The 16,787-nt window shown below is 40.8% G+C and overlaps 2 protein-coding genes across 11 annotated transcripts in view; one reads left to right on the top strand and one right to left on the bottom strand.

Annotated features, from left to right (window-relative positions):
• Window positions 1–13,042, bottom strand: part of si:dkeyp-120h9.1 (Y+L amino acid transporter 2-like) — a 158,172-nt gene extending 145,130 nt beyond the window's left edge. For 3 of the 4 annotated variants that reach the window (XM_059653404.1, XM_048555870.2, XM_048555879.2), the window contains exon 1: window positions 12,850–13,042. The gene's annotated coding sequence lies outside the window, so the exon portion shown is untranslated. Of the gene's footprint in view, window positions 1–844; window positions 933–12,849 lie in introns of all 4 variants that reach the window. The other variant, XM_059653405.1, reaches the window with a different exon arrangement.
• The window catches only part of LOC125463953 (F-actin-uncapping protein LRRC16A-like), a 397,615-nt gene continuing 393,795 nt past the window's right edge, over window positions 12,968–16,787 (top strand). For 3 of the 7 annotated variants that reach the window (XM_059653386.1, XM_059653380.1, XM_059653379.1), the window contains exons 1-2: window positions 12,968–13,432; window positions 13,854–13,951. In XM_059653386.1, coding sequence (XP_059509369.1) covers window positions 13,393–13,432; window positions 13,854–13,951 — 138 coding nt within the window. In that variant the 5' untranslated portion in view covers window positions 12,968–13,392. The remainder of the gene's footprint in view (window positions 13,433–13,853; window positions 13,952–16,787) is intronic. The other 4 variants (XM_048555813.2, XM_059653371.1, XM_048555794.2 and 1 more) reach the window with 2 other exon arrangements.

Genomic DNA, 16,787 nt, shown 5'->3' with positions numbered 1-16,787 from the left:
CTTACATTTCTGAACAATTATCTAATTGCTTCTGGTGTCAATTTTTAGGCACTCAAAATAGCCTGTTTTACGTCTTCATATTCTCATGACACCTCCTCTGACAGCACTGCAAACACATTACCAGCCCTGCGTACCAACCTGGTCTGAATTAGTATTACTCACACCTGTCTCTGGCCAGTTCATCTGTTTAGGCAATTTCTTAAAGATAATGAAAAAGACTTCTACATCTTTATCTTCAAATTTTTGTCATGTTTGGACAATTTTGTACATATCCCTACCAGGCCTTTGACTACAATGGGTTCATCGTTATCCTCCTCACTAAGCCTACCTTCTACCTTCGTCTCCATCCTGTCACATTGACTTTTCTGTCTAATTGTCAACTTCTGAAGTTCAAACTCTCTCTCTTTTTCTCTTCTCTTTGTTCTACTAAAGCAATTCTTCCCTTTTCTCTTTCCTCTGCATTTAGCCATAATTCAAGCTGTTTCAGGTGCTTTTCTTTTTCCAACTCCATTCTTTCAAGTTCACGTTCTAACCCCAATTGTCTAACTCCACTGCACTGGACTGGTTCTCTAATATCCCTAAATGCTTGATTAACTCTGTTACAATTTCAGCTTTCCTATTATCCCTAGATAAACCTAATTTTATTGTGTCTGCTAATTCTGAAAGTGTCACCTTTTTTCTGTCTTTCTAAACTTCCTTGACAAATTTAGGAATCATCTTAGACTCCAGGAACCTCTTTAGCAATGTTAAGAGCCATTTTCCCACCAACAACAAATAACCAAAATTAAACAGATTATCCACTTCTCATTTAAGTTTATTTTTAACGATCTAGGAAGCTACTCACCAAGTCCCAAGTCTGTTTAAATCTGCTGGGACCTTCCATACCCAAAATCTGTCCAAATCCATACAAATCCCAGACACGAGCCCCCAATCTGTAATAAAGCAGAGGGTAAACCCCCTGAGAACTAAAACTGAAATACTTAAAGAGGAGCACCTCACCCTATAATTTGTAAAACGAATGTGAAAAGTAGTGTAACCTGCCTTGAAGCAATGGGTAGTAGGTAAACAAAATAAATTCCTGATACTCATTTTACAATCAATAATTTAATTATCTAATTTTAACAGTGAACAAATTAAGTAAACTATAAATAACCCAAATACTCACTGGTCCTGAATAAAACAAGTTTCTAATGGTATGCTGCTCCAAGAAATACAAGACACACAGAAAATAAAATTAGAATTTAGTCTCTCAAAGTCATAGCCAGGCTTCGTCTATTCTGGAACACTCTGTGCCTTGTCCGTCGATTCTTCTGTCAGGAATGGCTTCTCTGTTGATTTGTCTGTCAGGGACATTTAGTTGTGCGACGGGTACCTTTGTTCTTCAGATGGTGCTGTCTCTAAGACAGAGGCACTGTGACAACGAGCAATTCTCTCTTGAGCGCTCAGGGCTGTTAGCTCTGTCAAATGACAGTTAGCTCTCCTGGCTTTGTCCAACTGCTCCCTTCTTTTATACCCTTGATGACATTTCAATTTCTTACAATAGGATTGATCCTATGTTGTCAACACCATCAGATTTAAATTTAACTGGCTTTAGGTATTTAAGTGCTTGGTTCAAGTTGATTTGGCGACATTCAAAACACTGTTGTCTTGGTAAAATCTGCTGTTTGGCCTGTTGATACAAATGTTTGGATTTGGGTGCTCGCTGTGCATTTGCAAACTTTCAAGCTGCTGCTCACAGACATCCATTTTACATCTCTAAGCATAGAAAAAGTGCATCATCTTTTAAAGGGACCAGACAATGCTTTCTTCCCCCCGCGCCCACCGAACATTTTACAAACACCAAATTCTAATTTCCTGCCTCCCATCCCCAGCACTCTACCAAACTTGGCAACAAACATACAAGCTTATCAGATCTACGGTAACTTGGCAAGTTGCGTCCAAAATGGGCTTACTGATTGAAGACAGAATATTGGTAGAAAGATGATTTGCATGACTACAGCCGAGTATGCAGTGGCATACCACAGGGATTAGAGCTGGGTCTGTTCATTACTTAGGTTTTTCATAAATGATATAGATGAGAATGTGATGGGGTGATAATAAGTGAACTTGCAGATTATACAAAGATTGTCCAACAAAAACAGAAGTCGTTGGAAAAGCTCAGCAGGTCTGGTAGCATCTGTGAAAAACAAATCAGATTGGTCTGGTAGCCCAACATGTTAACTCTGATGGATGTTGCCAGACCTGCTGAGCTTTTCCAGCAACTTCTGTTTTTGTTCCCAATTTACAGCATGCACAGTTCTTTTGTTTTTTTACAAAGATTGTCTAGGTGGTTTACAGTTAGCAGGAAGGCGCCAGTTTACAGGAAGACTTGGTCAAATGGGCTCATCAACAGCAGATGGAATTTAACCCCGATGAATGTCAAGTAATGCATTTTAGAAGAAGGAACAAGGCAAGGAAGAATTTGTGAATGGCAGGACATTAGGAGCCTCAGAGGAATCTTGGGGTGCTAACCTTTATCAGTCATATCACAGATTATAAGAGCAAGGAGGTCATGTTGGAGCTGTACAGAATTTTGGTTAGGCTACAGCTGGAGAATGGTTTGCAACTCTGGCCATAAGACTATATCATAGAATCACAGAATCCCTGCATTCTGGAAACAGGCCCTTTGGCCTAACAAGTCCACACCGACCCTTACAGCATTCCACCCAGATCCATCCCTGCAAACCCACCTAATGTACACATCCCTTAACACTACGGGCAATTTAGCATGGCCAATCAACCTAGCCTGCACATCTTTGGATTGTAGAAGGAAACCGGAGCACCCGGAGGAAACCCACGCAGACACCGGGAGAATCTGCAAACTCCACACCGACAGTCGCCTGAGGCTGGAATCGAACCCCAGGGCCCTGGTGCTGTGAGGCAGCATTGCTAACCATTGGAGTCACCGTGCCATCCCAAAAGTGAAGGAGCTCATGGTCCCAGGGTGGGTTTGAATCTCCAACCTTTCATTTAACAGCCGAACACGGGGACCAAAGTGACGCAGAGACTAGGAAACAATTGCACTGAAAAGGATTTAAAGGAGATTCACCAGAATATTGGCCAGGGATGGAGCATTTCAGCTATGAAGAAAGACCGAATAAACTCAGGTTTCTTTTTTGGAGTAGAGAAGGTTGAAGATGGATGTAGTAATTGGTATAAGATTGAGGGCATGGACAGGGTTAATAGAAACAGCTATTCCTCTCAGTCAAAGGTTCAATAATAAAGGGGGCATAAATTTAAAGTGACAGGCAGGAGGTTTAGAGGAGATTTGAGAAAAAAATCTTCATCAAGGAGGGGCAAGTCTTGAATGCTTTGCCTGGGAAGGTGGTTGAGACAGGAAACTTTGAAGTATACAAATCAGCACTTAATGTGTCATTGTCAATGCTGTGTACCTGATGCTGGAATGTGTTACTGGATCAATGGGCTGAAGGGCCTCTTTTGTGCTGTCTGATTCTATGAAATCGCTCTGTACCTCATCCAAAACCTCCTCTCTCCTGAAATGTGGTGTGCAGATCTGAATGCTGGCTGTTGCTCTATACTGTGTTTTATACAGATTTAGAATTATGTTCTTTTGTATTTCTGTATTAATCTACAAAACTCAGGATTCTTGTCCTAACATTTTCAAAACTTTGAGCATAAACACCCTCGGGTCAGTCTCATCTTGCATCTCCTTTAAAATTGTGTCATTTAGGTCTTCTCTTCACAAATGCTACGATACCTGCTGAGCATTTCCAGCAGTTTCTGTTTTTCTCTCATTTAGTTTGCATTGTCTCTGCACAAATTTCCTAGCCAACAGTAGCATGAATTTTCTGCATGAATTTCACCCCTTACATCTCTTTAAATCTATTATTATCTTCCTCATTGTTACTACGCTTCCAAGTGTTGCACAATCTGAACATGTATATTTGTATTCCTAAGTTCAAGTTATTAATGCAAAGCAAAAACAACAGTGATCACAGTATTCAATTTTGTGGAAGACCTGTGTACATTTACTTCTCGTCTGAAAAATCCATTCACCACAACCATTTTCCATTCCTTAGACAATTTCTGTACTTTATACTATTGATCAGTTGGTTAACATAGGCTAACAAGCCCAATATACAGTTCTTTATTGAATACCTTTTGGAATTCCATTTGCACAATATATGCAGCATTGCCCTCATCCATTCTCTCTGTTAGAAGGTAATTAATCATGCATAGTATACATGAGCTTTAATACGCATTAGCTTGCAGGTTTCATTTTAGGCGCTTCTGGCACAGTGGTAGTGTCCTTATCTTCAGCTCTTTTTTCCCCCCCCAAGTCCCACCTACTCCACAGGTGTGTCATAACATTTCAGAACAAATTGATTTAAAAGTATCAACACGGGCTTGGAATTAACTTGGTCCGGATAGATCACAGTGCTTACTTACATTCAAGGACATCTGTGACACATGGGACTATTCACCTAATGTATCTAAATTAATCTGAAGTTTATAAATTTTGTCAGATGAAATTTACCTTTCAGCACTTGCAAATTTATCTTAGATCATCAATGCTAGTCAGCTTATGTATAACCTTGGGATTTCCTTACAAATGTTAAACTAGAGTTATAACCTCTTGTTACTAATAAGTGTATGCTCTCTGAAGTTTACAAAATGAGAGATGTTCTCATTGCAATATAAAAGATTCTGAAAGGCTGGATAGTGAGAAGCTGCTTTCACAGACAGAAGAATTCAGAGCATGGACGTAAGTTTAGAATTATAGGTTGATCATTTAGATCTGAGAAGAGAATTTTCTTCACTCAGAAATGTTCCCATGTGTCTGCTGCACTTACTGTTTTAGATGGCAGGGAATCATAGGTTTGTCAGGGGCTGTTAAAAAAAAGTCTTGTTGAATAGTTGCTGCGTCATGTAGAAAGGAAAAACTGCTGCCCCTGTGTGCCAATTGTCAAAATAGTGAATGGATGAGGTGGTGAATAGGATGCTGCTTTTTTGAGGACAGTGTCATCTTCTGGAGGTGCTTTGATTCAGGCAAGGATTGTCCTGACTAGTGCCTCATGGATACTGGAGAGTCAGAAGGTGAACTATTTAATTAGAAGTACCAGCCTCAAACATCCCCTTGTAGCCACAGTACTCTTATGCATATGCAGTTAAGTTTCAGATCCATGGTAACCCTGAGGTTGTTAATAGTGGGGAATTCAATGGGTTCTGTCTGTTGGAGATGGTCATTGCCAGGCACTTGCGTGGCACAAATACTTATCAAAGTATTTGTCAAGTTGAACATAGTTTGTGTTTATCTGCACAGACTGTTTCAGTATCTATGGAGTTGGGGGGTATAGGTTAGTATAGAGCATTATGCAATTAGCTAACATCCCACTCAAATGTTTTATTGAAGGTTATGTTTTTGGAGAAGCAACTGAAGGTGGTTACCTTCACTAAAACACTACCCTGAGGAGCTCCATGGCGATACTCTGAGGCTGAAATAACTGGATGCCAATAGTCACGTTCATCTCTTTTTCTGCTATGTATGACTCCTAAGTAGTGGAGAGTATTCCTCTTGTTTCCCACTGACTTCATTATCATGGAGCTCTTTGATGACCTAAGAGATCAAGTACTGAATTAATATCAAGGACAGTCACTCTTGCCTCATTTCTTCAGCTCAGGCCTTTTGTTCACATTTTTACCAAGGCTGTAGTGAAGTTTGAGGTCAAGTAGCTAGGACCAGCGAGGGAAATCATGGGCCCTCGCCATACCCCTCACATCATGCGGTTGCCCAGAATTAGGTATGATAGTTAAATCTGACTGTGGCTGTTTTATATAGATTTAGTAAAATGACTTGTCATTTGTATTCTATTATCTATTCATGGGGTCTATTGAAGAGTTAGATTTCAGCATTATACACTTTATAACCACGACTTTATCAGACAACTCCACACATCTTGATCATTCATGAAGTCAATTTTGGTTCTTTCAACCTGGCTGATATCTAAACAGTGACATTCAAAACAGTTGAACCTCACAGACATTAAAAGTAACTATCCCATGCACAAATCAGAATATCTTTAACTAACAATGACACAGTCTATTAGTGCATGACTCCTAGCATCATTTGTAAGTTTAAAAATCGCAAATGGAAATCTGCTCCAGTGAATTAGCACCAACGAATTCACCTACAATAACATGCCATTTCCATTCACACAAGTCGGCTTTGCAACTCAAGTTGGAAATCTAAATTTCACTCTGGCAGTTTGAGCATTTTAAAATCCTGTTTTAAAAACCAAAGACAAAGGCCGTGGAGGTATCAGATAGCCATAAAAATACTTGTTCCTGCTGTCCTTCAGAGGAGGAAACCTTCAACCCTAACAGGTGTGACCATCTGATTCAGGTCCGGCACGAATGTAGTTGGTTTAACCACCTTTTCATCTTGCCCAAGGAGACACTCAGTCATATCTACTCTGGTATCTCGTTTCTGTAGAAGGATGGTCAGCATGAGGGCCAAGCCCAGTCAGATTTTTCTCAGCCATAATGACACTATTAAATCACCTTCCAGACTGAAAATGGGTAATAAATGATGGACTTGCTTACAACACTTCCAACTCTAAGAATCAATCAAAGCAAGATTTCCCTTAGTAGCCTTCCCTTCCTTCCACTTGCAAGTTTTTGCACCCCTGATTTTTGCATCCCTCTGGATGGAAGTGTGTGTCTTAAGATATGCATCATACAAAGATTGTGATATTGTACAAGAAGGAGTTTAGAGGCATTGCAACAGTTTTGAAGGCATCACACTGCTGAGCATCATGGGAAAATGTTGACCTTGATAGACTGTAGATTTTGGCTGAATGAAAGTTCTCTGAAACCCAGCCTAGTTTCAGAACTGTAAGATCTACAATCAATATAATTATCACATTCCAGCAGTTGCAAGAGAAGTGTCATGAACAAATGATACCACTACATCCCATCCCTAAACCTAAACAAGATATTCGACCAAGTGAACTGAAGTGGTCTATTCAAGCTGCTGGAGAAAACTGATGACCCATCAAAGCAACTCAATGTGATTTTCTCTATCCTTGACAACATGAGGAGCAAGCTCAGCTATTCTAGGGCAACAATAGAATACTTTGAGATCAGCAAAAGGATCAAACATGGTTGTATCCTGGCAAAACATTCTTTGGCACATTCTTCTGCTTGCCGCTGTCATTGCCTTTAGCTATTTGACAGAGGGTGTCCATGTAGAAACTCATTCAGCCTTGCTCTACAGATATCCAAGATAAATGAGCACGTCACTGAGTTGCTCCTTGCTGGGGATGCTGTTCTAACATTCCATATCAAGGAATACCTTCAGTGGTAAAGTGACACTCTCTGAAGCCTGTAATGTTTCTGGGTTGACCAGCAGCATCAGGAAACAATGTCATGAACTAGGATGTTGTCATCTTGCCTGCTATCAGCAGATATAATGTGAGACAGGAGACATGATAGCTTCACAAATGTAGCCTTCACAATCACCAGGAACGTGTCACTAAATACAGAAATCAACACATATTGCAAAAGCTACAGTTGTTAAGTGCATGCTGGGTCAAGCTGGAACAACCACCTGAGAATATAAGCTATCAAGCCTGGGCCCTCTGTGCATTCTTTAACAGTAATGAAGTCTAGTGACCAGATGCTAAAACAGTAACGCTTAATAGGAAAAGGTCACTAAATTAGAGTCCTGGAGTTTGTGAATTCCAACATCATATACTAACTACTAAGCCAATGACATCTATGCTTGTTTGGTCACTGTAACAATGCAGGAAGTTTGACTGGAAAGGAACACCATTTATTGTTGAACACCAAAATAGAGCAAGTAACATAGCAAACATAGGGTAGTCTCAACCTGGAACCAACAGTTCTGCAGACCCATCCTTGGGTCTACTTGCTTTCTCCTTATACACACAGAACTGAATGTTCTTTTTGTCCCATCACCAAATCTCCAACGACACCCCGGCAAGAACATCATCACGTGAGGAGAGCAGACAGTTGGCAGATATGATTCCTTCACAGCCCACAGCCTGGACCTGTTAATTGATAACTTGGCCAAGTCCATGTTGCATCTGCCTTATAGAGTTTTTTCCTCATTAACCTGTAGAGTAATATTATTACGTACCTCTGCAGGAGGTAGGCCTTGAAACTGGACCTCCTGGCTTAGAGGTAGAAACAGTACCACTGTGCTAAAGATACCACCAAGTGTTTACTTCATTGACAGTTATTTTTAAATCAACATATTCGGGGATATTATTTCACACCTCTGGAGCAGGTGGGTCTTGAACCCAGGTTTCCTAGCTCAGAGGTAGGGACACTGCACTGTGCTAAAGCAGCCCTTTGGTCTGCTTTATTTATCTAAGTACAATGCTTATGAAGAGGTTAAAAAGGCTGGTTAGACAGGGTCAAGATATAAATTATTTTCAATCGATCCCGTTCGGATGTAACTTGGGAGCAGGTGGAACTTGAGCTGGACCTCTCGACTCAGAGGGTACAGACACTACCACTGCGCTACAAGAACTCTCTGGGTCTGCTTGTTCTTCCCCTAAATCAACCTGTTTTAAGACATTATTACCCACCTCTAGAGCAGATGAAACTTGAACCCAGGCATCCTGGCTCAGAAGTAGGTACACCACCATGGTGCCACAAGAACCCACTGGCTGTGTCTGCTTTTTAAAAAGAATTAATTAATTACCTGAATACAAAACTAACCCAGCTCTAACGGTGGGATTTGAACTCATATCACTAACGCGTTAGTTGCAACAAGTAGTATCCAAATAACGTAAACATTATGCTACCACATGCCTCTCAGGCTGCTGTTTCCTTCATTTTTTTGTACCTAGATGTGCTATCATGCACAACCGAGTGAATTTCCCTCCACCAAAATACCACAACTTCTTTTGCATTTTCCTTTTTTTCAAAACTACTAACTGCACATGTAGTCAATTAAATATTTAGAAGCAACACCCAATACAGGCAATGTAACCCGTCAAAAGTGATGGGGAGGTAGAGAGAAGGACAAGGCTAAATCAAAGTGGAGTTGGCTAGCAAAATAAAGCACTGTATTTTCCACAGTGCCTACTTCTCTCAAAAGATATTGAGAGCTTTAATGGACACTGTGCTACCTCTCCAAGGACACCTGTGCTAGGCTTTGTTTTTACTTTTATTTGACTCAGATGCATTCACACACACAACTGATGGATTTTCCCACCAATAAAATTGCAGTAACTTTTTTTTTATTTTTTGTTAAAAATAAAACTATCAACTGCCACCAGTGAAAATTTCTGTGCAGCCAATTAAATAAATATAAGCAAAGCCCATTATGAGCAATGCAAACCATAAACCTGGGATTGTTCGGAAAGAAGAGACTAAATCAAAATGGAGTTGGCTGGTGAAATGAAGCATTGTATTTCCCAGGCTGCCCACTTCTCATGCTCCGTTTCCAAGGACACCAGGGCTGGGTCTTGCATTTTTCACAATTTAACCTATGTTTCTAATCAACCTCTTCAAAGAAATCCAGTTCAGCAGGCCACTTCTTGTTACCAAGGAAACTCATACTTAGCGAGCACTGTGTGGAGGTTGGTAAGTGATACCCTATGGGCCTTGTAGGGGTTATCACGGTTACTTTCATCCGATGGTTGACAGTTATTTTCCCCAAGACTGTCCATATGGTAAAAATGCTCCTGCATCATTACCTTCAGGACATCCATACTGCCACTAGTGGGAAACTTGCAAATGAGATATAAATATGGTAAACATAAACAGAACAACCTGGAGGCAGCTGCCAATGATTGGGACCTCTGGAAACTTTGTTCCTGGAAGGGCAGAAGAAATGGAAAGGTCAACATGCTAAGATGAATAACACTAAGGTGACCATCACATTGCGAAGACCACAGTCTTAGAAGACTGCCAGAAGTGATGTGAAAATGAAATAAATCTCTCTTATTGGGTATTTTTACTGTGCAAGAGTAATTTTAAACTGACTTGCTGCTCACCATTGTTATTACAGATTTGATTTCCATCACTAAGACTTCCCATTATCACCTCTGCAACATAGCCTGACTTCCTCTCTGTCACAGTGCATCTGTTACCGAAACCGTCATTCATATTTTGGTTAACTCTAGACTTGACTGTTAAACAGACTCATGGCTGATCTCCCACATGTCACACTCCATAAACTTTTGATGTCATACATTCCCTTGTTGCCCATGACCTTACTTTTTACCAAGTCATTCTCATCGACCACACCTGGGCTTGCTAACTGACATTGGACGCTGGTAATGCAATACCTTGATTTTAAAAATTGCAAGATAACAAAGTGTGAAGCTGGATGAACACAGCAGGCCAAGCAGCATCTCAGGAGCACAAAATCTGACGTTTCGGGCCTAGACCCTTGATTGCATTCTGTTTTCAAATCCCTCCATGGGTTCCCTCCTTTGTTTCTGTAATCTCCATAAACCCTGGAATTTCCTCCCAAACCTCTCCACCCCACTATCCTGCTTTAAGACACATCTGCTTAAACAAGCTGTTAGTCATCTGACATTATACTGCTAACTGTGAGAGGACTGCATCATAAAATGTATTGGTTTTGTGATGTTGTAGTTTGCAAATTTTTGAAGTAATCTGTCATAAATCCTTTTTTGTCTTTGGCCTAAAAAAAGGGATTCATGGTAGAAAATATGCCACCATAGAACAGTGTATCTTCTGTACATTTTCAAAGATAACTAAGATGGTTTATTGCATTTGGCAATAAACACAACTACATTTAGACAGGCCTAATTAGTAGAATCTTTGGGAGATGGTACAGAGACATTAGCTCCCTCTGAAAGTTAGAATGAAACTCCTTGCCTCCAACCACAGACTATGTATTATCAGTAAACTGGGTGGAGCCAAAGTAACAGCAATGTTAACTCCTTTCAGAATCATTACCTGATACAAAAAATTCTTCATATCCATCTGAAGTTGACAGAATTTAATACACTTAAATAATAGAAACCCTGTTTAATTTACAGTATTGATGTTCCATGTCCAAATTAACTTTCTTACAAGGGCAAGGGGTGACAGATGGAGTTTAATTTAGTTAAATGTGAAGTGCTGCAGTTCAATAAGGCAAACCAGGGTAAGACTTATATGGTTAATGGTAGGGACCTGGGGAGTGTTGATGAACAAGGGGACCTAGGGGTACATGTGCATAGTTCCTTTCAAGTGAAGTTACGGGAAGACAGGATGGTGAACAACATGTTTGGCACACATGCCTTCATTGGTAAGAACACAGAGTATAGGAGTTGAGATATCATGTTAAGGCTATGCAGGACATTGGTGAGGCTACTTTTAGAATACTGCATACAATTCTGATCACCCTTTTGTAGGAAAGATGTTGTTAAACTTGAGAAAGTGCAGAAAATATTTCAAGAATGATGCTGGTTAAGTTACAATCAAGTTATATCTGTAAGTTGATGGAAGCCACAATCAGAAATACCACACATTGTTCTCATTTAGTGCCACACTCACATGGATAACTTCAATATGTTGGCTGCCAATATTCCTGAGATAATAAAGTACATGAACAACACTCTATTCTCACGTACATAGTTTACACAGATTGTTTATTATGAAAGTTTTCTTTAATCATCAATATAAAATCTGCATGATCATGATTGAGTGTGCTATCACTGGTTGGAAGCATTCCTGGAGGGTTTAACATATGATGTTCACCTCTCAATCATGCCAGCTGAATTCTCAGTGATGTGTTCAATGCTAATCAAAATGTGAACAAACTATTCTTAATCACAAAACATCCAAGTGGATAATCAGGCAAAGGGCACCCCCCCCCCCATCTCAGATATAATCAAATATCACAGAGTAATTACAGAATTGCAGGTAAACATTCAACCCATCGTGTCTGTTCAAACCCTCTGAAGGAGTAGTTCAGCTGGTGCCATTCTCCCACTTTTCTTAATAGTTCTACATATTTCTCCTAGAGGTAGTGACCCTATCACTGAAAAACATGATCGAATCCACCACATTCTTAGGTAGTGCATTCCAGGTCCTAATTACTCACAGTGTTGGGATGTTTATCTGCACATTATCATGACTGAACTTGGTGTCTTTGTGATGTGTTCACTAATGAGAATAATTCTTCCATATTTACTCTGTCGAGATCCATAACAAAAATAGAAACTGCTCAAAAAGTCCAGAGGCATGGAAGCATCAATAGAGAGAAAACAGAATTAATGTTTCGCGTGAGACTTCCTCAAACCCTTCTGTCGAGTTTCATCGTGATTTGAATACTTTTATGAAATGTTCTCTCCTCTAGAGAGTACCATCCCATCTTCTCCCAATGGACCAAAATGTTCACACAGTCATTGGTTTGCACAGATACCTTTCTTGTCCTGGAAGTTAGATTATAATTCCGAGATGCAATCACGTGGATTTAGCTACTCTTTATGAACTCTACATCTTTTATTAATCTTAGTTAAGTTCTGTAAAACTTTACACCACACCCAAAGGCAATTACTCCTACTCGATGTTCCCTCAGTTATCCCTACTGCTTCCACAATTTGATGGCACGAGAAGCATAGAAGTCGCCTGCCTGTTGTCTCTCTACATACTTATCGCTAGACCGTCCTTTTCTGCACGTTTAAACGTTCAAATCAACATTTCAACTGCAGCGAATTTTATACATTAAATTTTCATGGAGGCTTACGTTTTCGAATTGTGCGTAATTACCTCAGTTTGGTGCAGATGTTAGCTGAAAATGTTCTTGAAATACAATTTACGCTACCATTGAGGACCATTAACAATGATAAATACCTCAATCTTTTAAGCAAAAAGCTGTTGTTGCAGGAGTGCCGTATCAGCAGGTGGCGACGTCATCCTTTTTTTTAAAGACAGGTTCACAAAAGTGACTGCACTGGTTTGCGGCTGTCTCTGCTCCCACCGAGGAGACGCCTTGTTTTGTGTGTGTGAGGGTTTTGAGAGATACGGGGATTTCCGGTCATGTCTACATCTCGCGAGCTGAGGGGGTGGAGTGTTGCGGTTTTGTCCTTCCGCTTAGACCTGTCTGCAATCAACGTGAACGGCTGGAGGTGGAAGATGGTGTGAAAGGTCTGAGCGATTGGACGGCGGCAAAGCCCCGGGGTCGCTGAGGAATAGGAAGGCGAAGGAAAAACAAGTGGAACGTTTACCAGGAGCAACAATCCAGGGACATAGAGGAAGGCTACATTGTGAAACACTGAGACATGGCAACATTATAACTGGGCGATAATGTAACCGCTGAGGACCCCTCACAACGCCTGCAAGCAACCAGCACAAGCCAACTTTCACATAACAGCGCCGCGTTCTCTACTGGAAAACATGACTGAAGAGGCTTCCGAGGTTCCCAAAGAGCTGCTCGGTAAGGAACGAGTTCAGGTTTCTTAAGAATAAGCTGGGCAATTGTTTTTTCCCCTCGATGGAAAACCAAACAAGCTGACTGGAATTGCCGAATCTTTTATTTGTTGGGGTTAGATAAATATTTTCTGTCGTAGTATCCAGAGGATATATCGCGTTTGTTCATCCACTTTCAAATCCATGCCGTTTTTAGCTTAGCTTTGCACCTTGTTCTGAATGTGCCCATATTTCCTGTGCTTTAATGGGGGTTTGTCATGTTTTTAGTCACTTAGGAATTCTATTTTGCTTCTGTACAGAATCAAGCAAGTGCGGGCAAGTGAGTTTACTTACAAAAGATAAATCAAAAACCTGCATCACGTGATTTCCAAGGTTACAACATGGATAATGAGTGACTTTTTTAATTTAGCGATTACTTTGTTTCTTAGACAGCGTCAGGGATGTTATTGGGAGGAAGATTAAAATCATCTCTAAGAAGAAGGTGAAACTCGAAGTCAAAGGCGACAAGGTGGAAAATAAAGTTTTGGTAAGAGATCAAAAACAATAAAATTATTAAATGTACCAAGGACACGTTCTGGTTCGTTCTGCTGTCGATACAATGCTCAGTATTTTAACACCATATAAACTGAAGTATGGTGCGATGCCGCGCTTCCACCTCGGGTCAACGCGCGCTTCTTCCAAATCTATTGCGCCAAACTTGTGGCAAATATCGCTGCATCGTTCAAGTGAATGATCAGACCGAAATCGTGGGTGTTTAGAAGCCCTGTAGTTTGTCACATTGGTGTATATATTTTTGGTTGTGTTACGGTTAGCTGGTGAAGGTGGGGGGGTGTGTGTTGATTTTTTAAAAAAATGAATAGTTGTTGACCATTTGCCCCTACAAACCTGTTCTTGCCATTTGGTCAACCCGCAGGCACAGCTTCAACTTTTTCATACTGTTGCACAACCGTTCAAGCCCTTTGACCTCTGTCGAGCATAATGATTAGATATCCATTTAAGGAATGTCAGAAAGGAAGAAGGGGAAGATGGAGAGGCAAAAGGAGGGTTTTTCAATGTTGTTTTTCCATGCTTGAGCAACTGAAGACATAGCCACCAGCGGTACTGAGGAGCTGATAATGAAAGTAATATGGATAAAGGCTCTGTGGTGTAGAGGTTGTGTCCTTCCCTCTGAGCCAGGAGACTAGGTTCAATCTCACCTGTTTCGGAGGTGTCCAATATCATCTCTAGTCTGGCTGATTAGAAAATAATGGAAAGGACTATGAACATCTTGGAATGTTGTGGGGCTTATGAGATTACAAAAATATGAATGGGGCAAAGTCGTGGAGTGATGTGAACTTCAAAGTTAAGTTGCTTTTTGGAGAGGTGTTGTAGGCCAGAAAGCTGAGATGATAGGTGAACAGAGCTCACCTGAGTGTTAAGGCACTGAGAGTTGTGCTTTGGATGGCCTCTAGTTTAGAGTGGGTGGAAAGTGGGAACCCAGCAAAGTGTGTATTGGAATTTGATTGCTCCAGTGGTAATGAAGGTGGAGTAAGGGTTCACAGAAGATGGACCAGCGTTGATTAACTGACAGCAAAAATTACAAGAGAAACTCAACAGTTCTGGCAGCATCAGCAGAGAGAAAGCAGAGCTAGTTTTCAGAGTAGTTACCCTCTGTCGGAATTTGGGTGAAGTTGGACAACACTGAAGTGGAAGCAGGCAGTTTTAGTAATGTTTGTGCTGAATGACTGAGTCTTATTCTGACACAAAAATGGAAATTGCTGGCAAAACTCAGCATATTGAGAAGAAAGTAGAGTTAACGTTTCAAGTCTGGTGACTCTGCAGTTCGTCTGCAAGTTTGTCTTTTATTCCGAGACTGGGTCTGTGTTCCTGTCCTCCCCTTGCCCCCCAGTCAGCGGAAACATTTTCTCGACGTGTACCATGTCAAGTTTCTTTAAGAATTTTTTGCTTCTATTAAATTACCACTCATTCTGAGAAATTCCCAAGGAGTGCAGGCTTAGTTTACTTGGTCTGTTCTCATTGGAAAAAAAACTCTTCATCTCAGGAATCAGTCCAGTAAACCTTCATTGCACTCCCTTCAGGCCAAATGTGCCCTTCCTTGGATAAAGAGATCCCAAGACACAATTCCAGTTGCAGCTTCACCAGTGCTCTGTATAATTGCATTAATGTATTTATTTTTATACTAATTCCTTGTAATGAAGATAGTAAATTTTTTTTTTTTCTGTTGTACCCGCATGTAACTTTGTGATTCCTGTGCAAAGACAGAGGTTCTTCCGAATACAGAGTTTTCAATTTCTCACAACTTAAAAAATGTTACTCTTCCTAGCAAGGTGGATAATATTTCCATTTTGCCATCTTGCCTTGCATCTGTAGCAATATTTTTGCCCACACACCCAATCTGTGTTTTATTTTTTAATTCTTTTTGTGGGATATAGATGTCACTGGCTGGACCATTGTTTATTGCCCATCCCTTGTCCTTGAGGGTGGTGGTGAACTGCTGTAGCCCATATGCTGTAGGTACACACACACACAATGCCCTTAGGGAGGTAAATTCCAAGATTTTGACCCAGTGACACTGAAGAAACAGCAATGTGTTTCCAAGTCAGGGGGGTCAGTGGAGAGGAACATGCAGGTTGGGCGATTCCCATGTATCTGAGGTGACATGGTGACTTACTGTGAAGCAGCAGTGCTTATCACTGTCAGCAACCTGAATTCACCCTTGGGCAAATGTCTGTGTGGAGTTTGTGCATTTTTCTCATGTCTGTGTGGGTTTCCTGCAGGAGCTCTTGTTTCCTCCCACAGTCCAAAAATGTGCAGGTTAGGTGGAGCGACAATCGTCCATAGGGTTTAGGTGGATTAGCCATGAGAAATGCAAGGTTACATGGAGGTGGTAAGGAGGTTGGGTTCTGGGTGGGATGCTGTCTGGAGGATCAGTGTAGATTCAAATGGTCTGTTTCCACACTGTAGGGATATGATATCTGCAGCCCTTGTCTTTTGAGATGTAAGCGTTGTGGATTTGGAAAGTACTGTCCAAACATCCTTTGAGTTTCTGCTGCATGTCTTCTAGATTGTACACGTTGCTGCTACTCATTGTTGGAGGTGGAGGAAGTGTATGCTTGTGGATGTGGTGATTATCAAATGAGCTGTTTTGACCTGAATGGTGTAGAGCTGCTTTCAACTTGAGAGTTGTACCCATCCAGGCAAGCTGGGGAGCATTGTATTACTGTCCTGGCTTGTACCTTTGTAGATAGTGGATAGGCTTAGAGGAGTCAGAAAGTGAGTTAATCACCACAGGATTCTGAGCCTTCGACCTGCTCTTGTTGTGACTGTATTTACATGGTTTGTCCAGTTTACTTGCTGGTCAA

Source organism: Stegostoma tigrinum, chromosome 2 (assembly GCF_030684315.1).
Source record: "Stegostoma tigrinum isolate sSteTig4 chromosome 2, sSteTig4.hap1, whole genome shotgun sequence".
Lineage (NCBI taxonomy): Eukaryota > Metazoa > Chordata > Chondrichthyes > Orectolobiformes > Stegostomatidae > Stegostoma > Stegostoma tigrinum.
This window is presented reverse-complemented; position numbering and strand designations above follow the sequence as displayed.